The 15,584-nt window shown below is 42.1% G+C and overlaps 2 protein-coding genes across 4 annotated transcripts in view; one reads left to right on the forward strand and one right to left on the reverse strand.

Annotated features, from left to right (window-relative positions):
* Positions 1–9,855, forward strand: part of slc39a10 (solute carrier family 39 member 10) — a 29,145-nt gene extending 19,290 nt beyond the window's left edge. For all 3 annotated transcript variants that reach the window (XM_022741023.1, XM_022741025.1, XM_022741026.1), the window contains 7 exons: positions 690–865; positions 1,708–1,872; positions 1,996–2,104; positions 2,201–2,521; positions 4,561–4,641; positions 6,765–6,955; positions 7,158–9,855. In XM_022741023.1, coding sequence (XP_022596744.1) covers positions 690–865; positions 1,708–1,872; positions 1,996–2,104; positions 2,201–2,521; positions 4,561–4,641; positions 6,765–6,955; positions 7,158–7,310 — 1,196 coding nt within the window. In that variant the 3' untranslated portion in view covers positions 7,311–9,855. The remainder of the gene's footprint in view (positions 1–689; positions 866–1,707; positions 1,873–1,995; positions 2,105–2,200; positions 2,522–4,560; positions 4,642–6,764; positions 6,956–7,157) is intronic.
* Positions 9,856–12,203: 2,348 nt separating this feature from the next.
* The window catches only part of dnah7 (dynein axonemal heavy chain 7), a 72,534-nt gene continuing 69,153 nt past the window's right edge, over positions 12,204–15,584 (reverse strand). Inside the window, exons 62-63 of the mRNA XM_022741294.1 lie at positions 14,842–14,945; positions 12,204–12,410 (exon numbers count right to left, since the gene is read on the reverse strand). Coding sequence (XP_022597015.1) covers positions 12,204–12,410; positions 14,842–14,945 — 311 coding nt within the window. The remainder of the gene's footprint in view (positions 12,411–14,841; positions 14,946–15,584) is intronic.

The raw sequence follows: 15,584 nt of genomic DNA on the forward strand, positions 1-15,584 counted from the left end.
TTGTCTGTAAGTTGTGCATTACATGCACACTGTGTTTTAGTCAGTGGACTACCTACAGTACAGCTGAATGTCAGCAGTGAAGGACCCACAACCACTTTAGCAAACACACCACCAGCTTTGCTGTTACACTGAATTTCATACCACATTAAGCATTTTGTCCTCTGTGACGGAAGAATTATAAACTTTTTCTTCTCTGTCTTGTGCTGTTTTGAGACACGTCCTGGACTGACAGCCAGACTGACACTTTAAGTGATAGTGTACCTTTCTGACTTCTTCTCTTCTGCTTCATGTCGTGTGTCCATGGCCTTGAATGAAAAATGAGGCGAGTCGAATTCTGCTGAAATGTCACTTTATGTTTCTCGCTGTCGGCTTCATGTGTCATCACAAGGACGCCACGGATTGAAAACCTCTGGAGCATAGTTTCCTTTACATGTGAACAGGATGGGAAAATATATTTAGCCGGCAGTTGAATGATGCTGTTAGCATAGTCTTTATTCTAAACAATGGAGCTGGCTGGCTAAAGTTGTGACAGCATTTGATCCGACCAGACAGTCCTTAGTCCCACTACATATCAAAAACATCATGTGGCTACCAGGCACTGGGCTCCTGGTTCTTGTTGTAAAGTACATGTGAAGCGAATACTTACCTTTCATCCTTTTCCCGTTGTCTTTGTCTGTCTCCGTTTCCAGTGTGGGTCTGGGTCTGGGGCTTTGTGTCCATCACCATCATTAGCCTGCTGTCTCTGCTGGGCGTGGTCCTCGTGCCTATCCTCAACCAAGGCTGCTTCAAGTTTCTGCTCACCTTCCTGGTGGCGCTGGCAGTGGGCACGCTCAGTGGCGACGCTCTCCTTCACCTGCTGCCTCACGTGAGTACACCACAGAGAGCCAGAAGACCAGTTGTGCACAGTGGAGTAAAAACCTTTAGTGGAGCTGTTGAATGTGATGAGTTCTGTCTTTTACCTTATCAATTTTGTGGTCTTGTCTTTTCCTTCCTCTGGACTAACCTGTAACTGTGGGTGTTGTTGTTGAAAATATGACAAAAATCGGGGTTGCTATGTATTAAGCTTCAAAGATAGGGTTTTAAGAGTGGGCCTATATTTTGACTTATGACCTCCAGAGATGACATGTTACGGCTGCATCACGTCACACATCACAACATCATACACAACTTGATTAAGATGTTCATCCAACATCACATATTGAAAGGTGCAAGAATCTCATATGAGTTGTTTTTCCTGCAGTTATATTGACATTATCAATATATGCTTCATATGGATACGAATTATAAAAATTGTGCAGAGTTCAGGAAGGATAAAGTAACCAGGTGAACTGATACACAGCTGTGGTGGTCCGGTAAAATGCTTGAATGTAGTTCACATACATGTTGAATTGTAGTTCTAATTCAGGGATCAACCTAAAAATGAAACATTTCCTCAACTGTAATTCTTTACAGTTAAGGAACTGCTGAGCTATAATTATTTCACAGCTCAGGTAATGTAGTCATTGTACTTTTTATAAGGGATTTTTGTGATTATCAACCATCCTCTGCTTCACCCTTACTGCTTATTCTGTTCTTCTATTCAGCGTTCTTCCTCTCACTGAGAAGAGGCAGTAGGAGTTTGATCTGTCAGAGGAGAAGATGAAAATCTACTTATGTCCTGATAAATGCGCCGTCTCTCAGTCGTCTTTTGTTCCTCTCTGTGTTCAGTCTCAAGGGCAGCACGACCACAGCGAGCCAGGGACAAGCCACGACACCAATCTGGTAACAGAGTTTGATGGAGTCTGGAAGGGCCTAACAGCTCTAGCCGGCATCTACCTCCTCTTCATCATCGAACACTGTATCGGCATGTTCAAACATTACAAAGACCAAAGGGTAAGATGAACATGACCCTGCTATTTGGACAAGGCTGAACCTCACAGTTATTATCAGACACTAATTCTCACAAGCAGTTTTTTTTTTTTTGGGTTGTGTATAAACTTGTGTCGCTGCTCACAGGGCATGAAGAAGGTGAATGAGGAGGGGAAGATTGGCAGGAAGTTGTCAGATCACAAGTTAAATCGGCGCTCAGATGCAGAGTGGCTGCACCTGAAGCCACTCAGTGAAGGTAAGAAGTGTTCAGGTTACGGCTCACAGCCTGGCTGAAACTGGCTTTGTCTCTGAGGGCTATTACTGGAACGTCTCCTCTGTCTCTCTCTCACAGACCCCGACAGCACGGCCATCTCCTGCGACAACGGTCACAACGACACACAGCTCACGGAACTCCAGACACCCGACTCCCCCACTAACAAGACGCCGCTGGCAGCCACAAACTCCCAACAGGACCGCCACTCACCCACCAAGGAGAACGGACGCAAGGCCAAGCAGCACAGTCACGGGCACAGCCACTCACATGGCCATGGGCACTCTCATGGTGGGAACTGCCACTCCGACCAGGAGATGAAGGATGCTGGTATAGCCAGCATCGCCTGGATGGTCATCATGGGCGATGGCATGCATAACTTCAGTGACGGCCTGGCCATAGGTAACAGGGTTTGAGTTTGTATCTTATCTGTACTGTTTCTGCTGTGAGGAAACCTTACTGACACTAACTCATCAGCAGCTGGAGTTACATCTGTTGTTATGGAAACAGGTTTGGGTGTTTTCATGCCGCCAAAGTATGGAATTTCAATCATATGATAACAGACAACAGAGGCAGGGGTTAACCTTATTGATCCTTGATTGGATGATACTATCAGCAAACTATAGTTAACATCAAATCAATGTCCCACCTCACAGGCAGCCGTGGCTTTCCATGGTTATCATCATGGGCGACAGTCGACCTCTCACATCAGAGAGAAAGTGAGACAATTATGGTTTAAAAATGGACGAAACTGTATCATAACAAGTAAATAAATAGGTCAAAAAAATGAGTGGCCAATCACAGACAACTCTGTCATTTCCTCTCTCAATGAAATTAATAAAAAACTGCACTGTAATATAGTGTCACGGGTTTGCGTGGTAAGTAAGTAAGTAACTCTTGGGAGACGGTGCAGGCAGGTTTATTTAACCAAAATCCAAACGTGACATGAAACAGACATGAACAAACGTGAAGACAACAGGCGGGACACATCAGGGATGATTAACAAAAGGAAGCAAAACTAGAACTCAGACACTGGGGTGACATGACTATCAAAACAAAACAGGAAGTGCACAGGGAAACAGAGCACAAGACAGGGAAGACTAAACTTAACACCAGAAACACCCAAACCAGAAACACTCAAAATCCAGAACAGAAACCCAAAACACAGAAAACCCAACCAAGAAAGTCCAAAAACCAAAAACCTGGAGCCTCCAGGCTGAGACCATGACATATAGAGTATATTCAGTTAATAGTTCATAGCCCCAAATAAAAAGAAACAGCACAATAGCTGATATTAACTGTTCAGGTGTTAGTATGACATAGAAGTGATGAAAAAAAATCACTGAGTTTGGTCCTTTTTGGATGGTTTGACACATTTTCCTTCAGTATTTTTTATTTTTTACTTCATTAACAGAACAGCCAGACACATTAAAGTGGAATGTACGAATTAAAGGAATTAATTGGCAAAATTAAATATTGGCAGAATAAGTAGTAGCATTTATGATAGAGCAGCAGTGGGAGGGCCTGCTGATTCTGGGAGTGTTTTTCCCCGTTCTGTATTCCAATTTCATTTCATTTTCTTTAAACAATGTTTTTAATGGTATTAAAAAACAGAAACACGGTACTCTCAAGGAGAATGTAACAACCCTGTTATGACCACCAGTTTCAATTATTTCAACTTTGTTTCTGAGAATTTTTTTTTTTTTTCTCTCATTTTGTTGTGGCTCAAAATACTACAATACCCTTGTGCCTCAGGTGCTGTTGCCATGGAAAAGAAGCCAGAATTTAAATGTGAACTGACTAAAGCTGCAGATTGTGTTTTCACTTCTCTCCTGACTGTAAGCTGCAGCTCTGCTCTGCTGTCAGCACCTCACATGACAGATTCTCACTGAAATGCACCTTCAGAGTTTGTTCGTAACTTCTCCTGTAGAAGCTCCAACTGTGCATCATGTAACTTTGTCTGGGAAAAACGAATGGGAGAAAGAAAAAAAAAAAAAGCTCCTGTCACTTTGCAACTCCATTGAATTTTGTTACCACCGCCTCACATCTCAGATATTATAGATTAATTGAAAGGAAAGTGGCAGTTCAGTCTGATGATAAAGCTGGTTTTGCATTGCATTGTGTTGAGGGGTCACAGGTTGTGACTGGTTAATGGTTACTATGGTTACTGGATTAAATTCTGTAAAATCTGCAAACATTATGTTGCTACCACATTTACTGCAAAATTATGTTCCTCCACAAATTCCAAGGTCAGGAAGACCAGAAAGTTCAATATTTTGGGAAGTGCACTAACTCACTTTTGATACCACTCTCTTTAAACATGAAGCTACAGCTAGCAGTCAGTTAGCCTAGCTTAGCATAAAGACTGGAAACAGGGAGAGATAGGAGACGAGTGTTGAAAGTTTCCAGACTTTTCTCTGACACTGATCTCATCTCTACAGGTGCAGCGTTCAGTGCAAACCTGACAGGAGGCATCAGCACATCAGTGGCTGTTTTCTGCCACGAATTACCTCATGAGCTTGGTAAGTCGCACGCACCAAGAGAAAGTGTTTAACAAAACAAAACAAAACAAGTCATTTACTCATTACACACTGCACACTTAATTTATTCAACGAGAACAAAGCTGTTTTTGGGAAGGCTGGGCAGTTAATTCACCGCACAGAAACTTTAATCTGAGTAAGTCTCACAATCAACTGTCCCCTGAAACCTGTTAAAAACCCAGTGGTGTCAATAATCATCACTCTTCTCTTCTCTGCAGAAAAATGTACTTTTTTTTGCCAGATTAATGGCTTTTGTCTGACAGCAGTGAAATGGCCTGTCAATGTGTCTGTCAGTGAAGATGATGCAGCGCGCCTGGCACACATTGTTCAATACAGTCAGACTCAAAGATGGTACAGCTGCTGGTGCATTCATTTGCATTCAAACGTGTTCTCTCCGAGGACCCTTTTGATTCAGTTTGATTCAGCAACAGCGAACAGTTTTGTTTAGAGCTATGCTTTTTTTTTTTTTTTTTTTACTCCTCTGCCCGTTTGTTTATAGTAAGAGGACGGGGGGTGAAACACACAGACAATGGGGCCATCCATTGCAGATCAGTACTAATGATGTGTCTCGTCATGGCGCAGTTTCCATGCCTCGTTTGTGCGCTTGAAGAATAGAGTAGTGTCAATTATGGCAGAGTGTGAACTGGTGAATAATAGCCCACATTTGTCTGCCCGCCCCCCCTTGTCTTGACCAGCGGCTTCCTGTTCTGCTGTTGTGTTTAGTGGGAATATGTGAAGAAAAGGGATGAAGCACATTTGGGTTTAACTAATGTGACAAAAATCTGCTTTATAGTCTGCGATGTTTGGCACTTAGCAGTTTGAAGTGCCAAGAAATCTGCTGTTTAGGCTTCGGGATCATATAGAATAAGAGCTTGAGCTTTGATTTGAACATTTCTGTGATTTATGGTTATTTTTACTCACTTGTACTCGAGTTTCCAGATGGTTAACTGCACCATGAGTCCCGTCCAAGCGGCATGTGAACATTTGCGAGATCGTTCTCTTTTTTTTCCCCCCCTCAGTGCAATTTCACATTTCCTGTTGATTCAGAGCCCATTTTTGAGGAGCACTTGTTGTCGTGCCTTCACCCCCATCGGGCCGCTTGTCAGACAAACCCAGCAGTTTGACGAGTGCACCTCTCAGCTCCTCCTGAACACAAAAGCCGTCCCCCGACTGGCAGCTGGATGGAAAGATGATGATTATGAGGCATCTTTAACCACCCAGAGTGAAGCTAATTGGCAGTGATGGGTGTGTTAATTGCGGTAGATGAGGCGGTGGCAGGCGTGTCTGAGCGTCTGAAGAACTGGAACTGGGGAGGCAGGAAACAGCACAGTGAGTTGAAGAGGCAAAAAAAAAAGGCCATTGAAGTGAGGTGTGTGCCGACTGTCTTTCTTTAACTTCACCCTCTTTTTTTATCGGGCTTTGATTGATGGATGAGAGCAGAGTGGTAATATATTCATTGTGGTAATTAGCGAGGAAAAGAGGCCGCTTGTTACACAGCGCAGGAAATGTAGGCCACCCCCTTCTCAGTATTCATCTCTCTTTCCAAATCCAGGGCGTTTCCGCTGAGACTTGGGCCTCTTCCTGCATTTGGCCCGGCAATGATTGAAGAGGGTAGAGAGGCTACAGCATGCATATGTAATCATAAGTGTATCAGGGGGGAGTTAAAGACATATTTCTTCGAAAGAGCAGCTCCTGGTCTGTGTCTCGCCTACTTGAAGACAGATAGCGGTGGCAGATGCGTGGAGGGAGTTTGTTTTGAACAGGTTCACCTCATCACCGAAGGCACAGTCAGAATTGACTGAAAAAATAAAAAATAAAACACACAGCGTGACATGTGCCAAGCCTTTCACCCAGGGGTTTATGTGCAGCAAAGTGCACGTCACTCTGCAAACTGTAAACAGGAATTGGACACAGCGCTGTCAGCGCTGCAGCTTTACACTTTATGTGGCTTTTACATTTCGTAAACAACTCGTGAGCCCAGCGGAATCGCTGACGAGCGTCAAATGTTGGGATGCAGTTTTGCAGACAGTGTCAGAATAAGAGATGGATATATGGAAATTGCTGTAATGGTGTTTAAATGAGTGTGTGTCTCCACTGGCTGACAGGTGACTTTGCGGTGCTGCTGAAAGCTGGGATGACAGTGAAGCAGGCCATTGTCTACAATCTGCTGTCCGCCCTCATGGCCTACGTTGGCATGATGATTGGCACAGTTGTGGGCCAGTACACACACAATGTCACCAACTGGATCTTCGCCATCACAGCTGGCATGTTCCTTTATGTGGCTCTGGTGGATATGGTAAGTTGGCACAGTGCATTCAAGAGCCCCAGAGTGATAATTGCCCCCCCCCCCCTTCCTCCCGCCAACAGCATTAGCTTAACTTTCACTTTCACCTCTCCCACACGGGCTCTCAATCCTCTTCTCTCTGCCTCCTGATCTGCAATGCTAATTCCTGGAAGTCCTTCTCTGATCCCAACTGGTTACTTTGTCTCTTTCGTAGCTGCCAGAAATGCTTCACGGGGACAGCGAGGACCACAAGCGTTGCCAGCTGGGACACTTTATCCTGCAGAACCTGGGCATGCTGACCGGGTTCGGCATCATGCTGCTCATCGCCATCTTCGAAGATCGCATCGTTTTTGATTTTGGCTTTTAGTAGAGGAGAGAGGGACGGGGGAGCTGGATGTTTCAGTATTGTTCTTCTTGGCCTTAACATGCTTCGTTTGCAGTGTATCGGCCCAGTCTTGCATGCAGTGTGAGTCTCGTTCATGGCTCGTGCCTCCGCTCCGAACATGCAACGATAGTTTATGCATATCTCATGACTCTGCTAGTGATGTTTACTCTCTGCTCCACTGTCACCTCTCCTCTGTCAGCCCCAATTTGTCTGCTCCCCGAGCAGCAACAAAAAAAAAAGGCTGAATGAAAGAAGAGCGAGGCTGCACTCCATCCAGAAAACACCACCCCTGCTCTCGACCAGTTAACTCCATCTAAAAAAGAAGGGCTGTAGATACTGAGGTGGTTTAGGACCCACGGTGGTGCAGAGACGCAGCTGTCACAGCCCAGCAGCTCGCCGCCTATCCATCATCACCTGTTGTTAAACGTGTTGTCGTCGTACCCCTCCCACATCCTCGTCTCTCATCCACCCTGTGCTGTGTCCCATCATCCATGCCTCCTACATCTGTGGTGTGAGTGTCCCATCCGCCATCCATCACCAGCTGTGGATGTCATCACGCCATGTATCAAACATCTCGTGTCTCTGTGTGCCAAGCCCTGGCCACTGGAGCAGCACCACAGCTGCTCTAGCACAGTGTAAAGAGACGCAGAGCCTGGTCTAGCTCGCTCCAACATCTGGAATTAACCCTTTAGCTCGCGTTGCTTCACCTGCGAAAATGTTTCCACAGCTTTTAAGCTGCAGTGTCAAAACAGAAACATGTTCCCCTGACTATATGTGGGAGATGATCTAAATGACTCAGTGTTATTATTCAATTGCAACTTTATCCATTTGTTAATTTTGAGTTATTTTTAATTGTCAAATTAGATTGTTGGGATTATTAAACCTATTGTAGTTCATAGTAAAAACTAATGCAGCTGCCAAAGCCTTTACAAATTAGCATTTAAAGTAATAATGTTTTTTCTTTAGAAACCTAGAAATCACAAGTGTCTGACTTTTTTTTAAGGGTTTGACAATCTGTAGCCAAATGAGACATATCCTTAGGCGTTTTACTTTATCTCTCTTTACAAGAATCAGCAGCTTCAAAATGTGAAAACTAGTTATTATTCTTCATCAGAAAGTGTTGTAGTTTACTAGATTCATTTAGGGTGCCTCTTTGAGTTCCTAAAAGGTGCTTTGTCTGATGGGACTGCCCTGCAGTGGACATTTAATTACAGTAGGAGGTTGAGTTGTCACACTAATGCAGATTTCTTGAAGTACTGTAAATACATGAGGTCTTTATAGTGTCAGTAGCTGAGCAGAGCAGCTTAAAGCAAACGTTTGTTCCTGCTAATAGTTTTGAAGAATCACTGAACTTCCTGACAATCGCAGACAGACCAAGCAAAAGACAGTACTCTTGTTTCACAGCAAGATGATGCACAGTGTGCTTTCATATGAGCATTCCCTGCACTTGTAGTGGATGATAAACCCAGGTTGTCAAACCAGAGGATCATTATTATTACTATTATTATTATTATTATTATTCTTATTATTATTATTATTATTATCATTATTATTATTATTAATAATATTTTTACAAGCATTCCTCATGTATGTTTGGGTGTGAACATTAAAGTCTGGTGACTGTGCCAAAACTAGCCCGAGTGTGGAATTTCAGTGGCTGGTGCTCGACACCTCCCCGCCCCTGCCCCAACCCCCGACATTCCATTGGCTACTCTGCTGCTCACATGCTAAGCTAGCTAGCCCTAGCTTCAGCTGCTGGAGCACACAGATGATGTGTGTGGCTTCATTTATCCTGTCACTGTGTGACATCCATCGTCTATGTCTTAACTGGCTGTAAGTCATCGTCAGTCATATTGAGCTCATGTTATCGATCTGACTGATTCATGCATGAAGCATGAGTGAAACGGTACAGACGTCGTGTCGAGTGTAAAATTGTTTTCATTCTTTGTACTGCAAAGTTAAAATATTGACAACCTTTGTTACTTTTTAAATGAAGCGAGTGTGAAGGTAATGAGACGTTGTTTGGGGTGTAGTGTAACTAGTGTTACGAGCCTTTTTTGTTAGCTAACAGCAAATATGCAGGTGGCAGAATATAGCTCATCATCTTCTATATCTTTTTACAAGCATTTTTTTATTCCATCTTGTGTTCATATTTAAATTTAGTGCAAAAAAAAATTAAAACGACTTGAATGTAATTTCACTCTGTTCTAACATCAAATAAGCTAATCATCATCTGCTCTTTAAAACAGGAGTTCATACTATTCAGTCATTTCTAAACTGTCCTGTCATGTATTTGATAAGAGTTAGTGACACTTAAGACTCTATGCCCCAAATACAAAGTTTCTTCACTGTTAATTGGGCAAAGAAAATTGTCCATAAAATTAAAGTCTATGATTGTTCTCTTTTTTGCTTTGTTGTCTGTATATTTGTTTAGTAATCTGGATATGAAATGTAAAATGTGACATCCGTGCTGTTTGCCTGTCTGTGCATTGTCCCCTTTACGAAAAGAAAATAAAAACTCTGAAAAGATCCCTGACTCTTGATCTCTGAAGGGTTTTGGTATCATGTCAGAGAGACAACAGCAAATCCACAGCAGCATCACAAATCTGTCAGTATCACTCTTCTGCCTCTATTCGTCTCCTTTTTCAGTTTGCAGTTCCCAGATCAGCAGGTTTGGTAGCGCTGATTCTTAAATATATGCGAAAGCTCAGTGCATGGAGCGTAGATTTAGAAACTAAATGTGTGAGGTGCAGGTGCGACACTGCAGTGCCCTGGCTGCTGTAAGAGCTGTTGCTAGCTCTGCATAATGAAGTTACCAGCGTGGTCTGAATGTATTTCTGCAATCAGAAATAAATTGCTGGGAATGTGGCTTCTACAGTGTTTGGGTGCATTTATACCTGCTGACTGTTGAGTCCACAAGAATGAGACCAAATGTATTTGGACAGTTTTTTTTATTTTTAGTCTTCGGGCTCTGAACTTGAGCACATTCAATTTTAGTTAAAATACTTGATACAACATGAATACATGATACAACAAATTAATCAAGTTGAGTAAAATATTAAAAATAACAATAATAGTAAGTTGTAAATCCCCATTATCGTCACTCCCCACCCCACATCAGTAAAATTAGTCAATTCATTGAAATATCAAATATGTACATGGACCCATGTCTGCATATACACACATACATACACACCCATTCCTATATATAGAGGCATATATACGCACATATATATATACATACGGATGCACCTACATGGGTATAACGCATAACGAATACCAGTAGTTCATGTAACTGAACTGTTGAGTGCAGCTTCCTTCCTCTCTTGCTTGCTGTGGTGTCTCTCTGCCTTTGAATGCAGCTCAGTCAGACCGAGATATTTTACAAAGATTATAGACTCTTCCGTTAACGTTAGTCTAGTCTTCATTTTCATATTATGCTCATAGATTAGTCTAATGGAAGTAAGACCGTTTCACACAAATAAAGACTGAATCATTTTAAGTAAAACAAATTGACACCTTACCCCCAGGCTAACTCAGGCCTAAGACCAATGTTGCCAGGGTAACAATCACACCCGCGCTGACCAGCACGGAACAGCTAAAAATAGGAAAACATGGCTCATAATTTGTGGCTTGCTAACATTGTTATGGAGAGAGTGATGAGAAGGGAAATAGTTTTTAGAGACTGCAGTCATTTCTTTTCCCATATCACTTAAAAAAATAGTTTCACTCTTTGCTGAATTTCCCAAGTGAAACGTCCTTGTAACTGCTGAATTCTTCCAAGAGACAAACATTTTCTGCTGGGGTAAACGGTGCGGAGCGGTAAACGGAGCTGAGAAGTTGGATGCGTTTCCTAGGTCGACATTTTTTTATTTTATTTTAAGTCTTAATTTACCGAGAATTAAACTGCTTGTGCAACGGAGGAATTTAGATAGACTCAGTCTATCAGAAGTCTGACTATTTGTTCTATCTAAGCCACAGTTAAATAATAATGAAATGTTGTCCAATGAGTTTAGATGTATTTGACTGAATCTGAGTCTGAAGAATGTCCTACTATATCTCTGTATTGCTTCTGTCAGCAGTGAAATCAATAAATGCCAATGTGCTAGTTCCATTGTAGCCATACATGCCCAAGTCATTACAGAACCAGCACCATGTTTGACAGATGAGGTGCGTCATGGGTCATGAGTTGTTTCTTTTTTCCTCCACAGTTTCCTCTTTCCATCATCTGGATAGAAGTTGATTTTTGTTTCATCAGTCCATAGAACTTTGTTCCTGGTTTCTTTTGTATGTTTCTGTGAACTACAACCTGACCTCTGCAGTGAACCCTCTGAGGTTCTGCTCTTCTCTTCATCATCTACAAGGAAACCTGTCCGTCTACATCCTGTAGAGCGTCGTTGACTTGCTGTGCAGTCATGAAGTGGTTTTTCTTCAGCATGAAAATGATTTTCCGCTCATCCACAAGATTTTGATAGAGTTTTGCTTTTTGTTGAGCCTCATTATTATCCTCTTCACTTGCATACTCCTCATACTGACAGACAATCCGCCTCAATCTAAAATGGTAACTCTCAACTCTGAGCAACATGTGAGCTCTTTTGTGCTTGAACTAACGTAAAAACACACAGCTGCGCACGAAACATTTAGCTGTTGAGTTCAAATGACTTGTGTTCAAGTGCCCAACTACTTTTGAACACTTAAACTTTGGGTGCTATGTTTTTATTGTTTCTAATCGAATTATTCTTACCTGCCATAGTTGTATTCCTGTAGATTCCTGCATAAAAAGGCACAAGAGACAGTGTGTTTTTTCATTTTTGTAATCACAGTTACAGAGTTTGTATTGAACAGAGGTGTAAAACTAAACAGAGACAACAGAGACTAGGAGCTGAGCTGGCAGAGCAGCGCAACCCCGCGTCTGATCCAGTGCTCGGCGGGCACGTTGGTGTTGAGCACCATGGCGATGACATAATTGGTGGAATGTCCAGTGGTGGACAGGGTGCCGCGCCGCTCGCTCGTCTTGTAGACTGGCACCACATAACACATCCTCTGGGGGATGTCTTGTCGCTTAATGGGCCTCAACCACATCTGACAGAGAGATTACAGAGCACAGAGAGGCGTTACAGAGGGGCCGTCAGGGGCCAACAAGGCCAAATGATGGGATTTAAAATTTAAGGGGTGGCTGCCATGTTTGCCTACTTCTTTATCCATTAGCCACTTTGGCAAAAAGTCTGTGTCATTTAGAGGTTGCTTTCCTTTCAAAATATTTGACTGGAACAAAAAACTGGCAACAAAATGAACTGTCCTGATTACAGGACAAATGCATGATATCGGACGTGGTTGTATTCAAAGAAAATGATCAGATTATATTTAAGGTCAGGACAGATAAACATTTAACACAGTAGAAACTAACCTGGATCTTGATTTGTTATCCAAACATTAACTTACAAATTATAACTTTGGGGACATAAACTTATAAAACAATTGCATTAACAAGGAATATTCCCTTTGGGCTATTAACAAGTCTTGGTTATGCAAAAGGGATAAACTGGGCCACTCAAAAAACATCTTACAAGGAAAAAAAAAAACAAAAAAAAACAAGAAACAAAAACAGTTTGTTGAGTTGCAGCCAGAAGAGTACTGATCTGGTTCCATAACGGGCGCCTCTATGAAGATTTGCATTTCAAAGCCAGTCACGGCCTCTGTTGTGTTTTTTCCCCAACAAATAATAAACACATTTTTAATTAAGTTCTGGTCTTGTCAAAAACTGATTCTGTTAATAACTTGCCCTGAAATGTCTGAATATTAAAAAGTCAGTCTTGTGCATTATTCATAATCACTTGAATGCATAGTGAAGAAGAGACAACAGAGGGAGAAAAAGAATAAGAAAACAAGGAAAACTTGAGCGGTGCTCGCTCTTAGCCACTGGCACTCCGCTTCCATCACTCTGTCAGTCTACTTTCATATAGCATATCAAACTCAATTAATATAAGGATGAGAGAAGCAGCCAGGCTTCCTACAGGCACAATGTGAGAAAGTGCTGAAGCTGCTCTGTGCTGAGTCCAGAGAACAAGGAGATGTGAACATCCTCCTGGGTAGAACTGCAGCTACAGTCTGCTGCTTGTTGTTCACTTTCTCCTTGGAGACTCACAAAATTGGTCTGTGATTAAAAAAAACCAAACCTCCTTGTAGGAGGTTACAAGCTGAATAACACTGGAATCTGCCCAATTTTAATGATTTGAAATGAGGCTCATATCTCTCCTCTTTTTGACACCTATAGGGATTCACAGGAGCTGAATCAATAAACCTCCTCAGATTTTATATAAGAATATGTTATGCGTTATGTTATTTTCACTACAGCCTATACTACCAAGTCATCTCGAACTAAGGCTGAATATTTGCCCTCATTGAGGTGTAAAACCCTAACAGTATATAAAGTGTAAACCCACACATCTCTGTGTTTATTTGTACTTTCAGTTAAAAAGCTTCTCTGTGTTGAAAGCTGCTGTTAAAACTGCACCGATTATCATCATACAAGAGACATCAGAGCAGCAGAATCAGATCTGGGAGAAATGGGGGGAGTTTCTGTAGTTCACCCTCACCATGGAAACAGCAGGTGACAAAAAAAAATCTCATGAAAGAGCATATTCCAAGATTCAAGTTTCCATTTTTGAACATGTTAATGACTTTAAAAAAAGAAGTAGAAAATAAACAAAACTTTGAAAAAAAACCCAAACAATTTAACTTTGTATAATGAGAAAAAATCTTTAATGTGCTCATCGTCATATCTCTGACAACTAAGCAAACTCCATCTGCCAATGAAAAACAGAACAGCGAGATGTTTTTGTCACACTATTTGTTTAGCGAAGTTGTGTCTGAGGTAGCCTGGTTCCAGACCTCTTCATCACCACTTACAGCTCTAATTTATTTAGTGATTCAAATGTGTTTAGTACATGAAGAAGGAATCTTTAAGCTAAAACTATAATGAAGCACCACTGTCACAGACTGGAGCTTTTAGCTGTGGGGCTGTTGTTAGCTCAGCTGTTGAAAGTTTATTAAATGATCACAAAACTCACAGTAGAATTTATAATGTGATAACTGTGGTCAATAATAGGCTATTAAACTTAAACTTAGAAGCAGTCTTCTACGAAACTGAAGGTTTGAACATATTGAAATGTCAACTGAATCATAGCTGTGTGAACACCTGTGTGTTGCGTTGACTCACTGTTGTGCGTACTGAAGTGCATTTGAATAGTGAGGTCATGACTTTAGCTTACAAAACAAGTGAACTACATACATAGCTAACCACATAGTGAGTGGCCACAAGTGTTTGATCTGAACTGAATGAAAAGTGATTTGGGATTTAGTGCTCTATAAACAACGAGACATTGTCTAACATGGTGTCAGGCTGAATGACTGGAGTGAGACAAAACGGCAGTTCAGTCTGATTATCTGTTTCTGAGGATTCTTAAATGTTGCTTTCTAACTAACAGTATTGTGTAGTGGGTGTGCTCCTCACCACAGGCATGGGGTCATGCAGCACCTTGGGGTAGGACTCAGCAAGAAGTTTGGTCTCTCTGTCCCAGCGGGCGCCATCGAGGAAGAGGCCTCGAATGTACACACCTGACAAAATCATTCAGAGGTAGAAGACAGGAGGTGAGTGTTATTATTAGAGTCATCCACTTCCTTCTGCAAACTCCACATAACCCACAGTCATGGAGGAACCCTGTGACTACAACACGTACGCAAATGTTGGCTCTTCCAGTAACCACACAACTTTATCAATCAAGCTGAAATGACCTCTGTGTGAAAACACTGTCTTTTCATACAGCATGTGAGCTCCCCTATTAATGGTGCAGGGAAAAAAGGGCGAGATTTAGAGATAACTGACTCTTGGCATCCTGTCAGTATAACACACTCAAATGCACAAACACACTGTTAGATTAGTAGTTTGGCAGTATGGGCTGTGTTGGTGTGATGGGGCCCCAGCTGGGAACTGATTGATGGTGAGACTTTATGTGAGACTGACTGAGAATCTCACAGCAGAGCTGGAGGCACAGCGAGGGGCTGATGCAGACCCGCATGCAGGCAAGAGACAGGGAGGCTTTGCTTCAACTTTATACTCACTTTATACTCCGCCTCTCTCATTTTCAGTCAGCCTAATGTCAGTTTTCATCTGTTTGTTTCTTCTCCTCCACCCACTGCCTATGTGCCTCTTATTTCACTCTCTGGTTTGAAAGCTTGTATCTTTTTCCATTTCCT

This window comes from Seriola dumerili, unplaced genomic scaffold (genome assembly GCF_002260705.1).
Source record: "Seriola dumerili isolate Sdu_G_001 unplaced genomic scaffold, Sdu_1.0 BDQW01000052.1, whole genome shotgun sequence".
Taxonomy (NCBI): domain Eukaryota; kingdom Metazoa; phylum Chordata; class Actinopteri; order Carangiformes; family Carangidae; genus Seriola; species Seriola dumerili.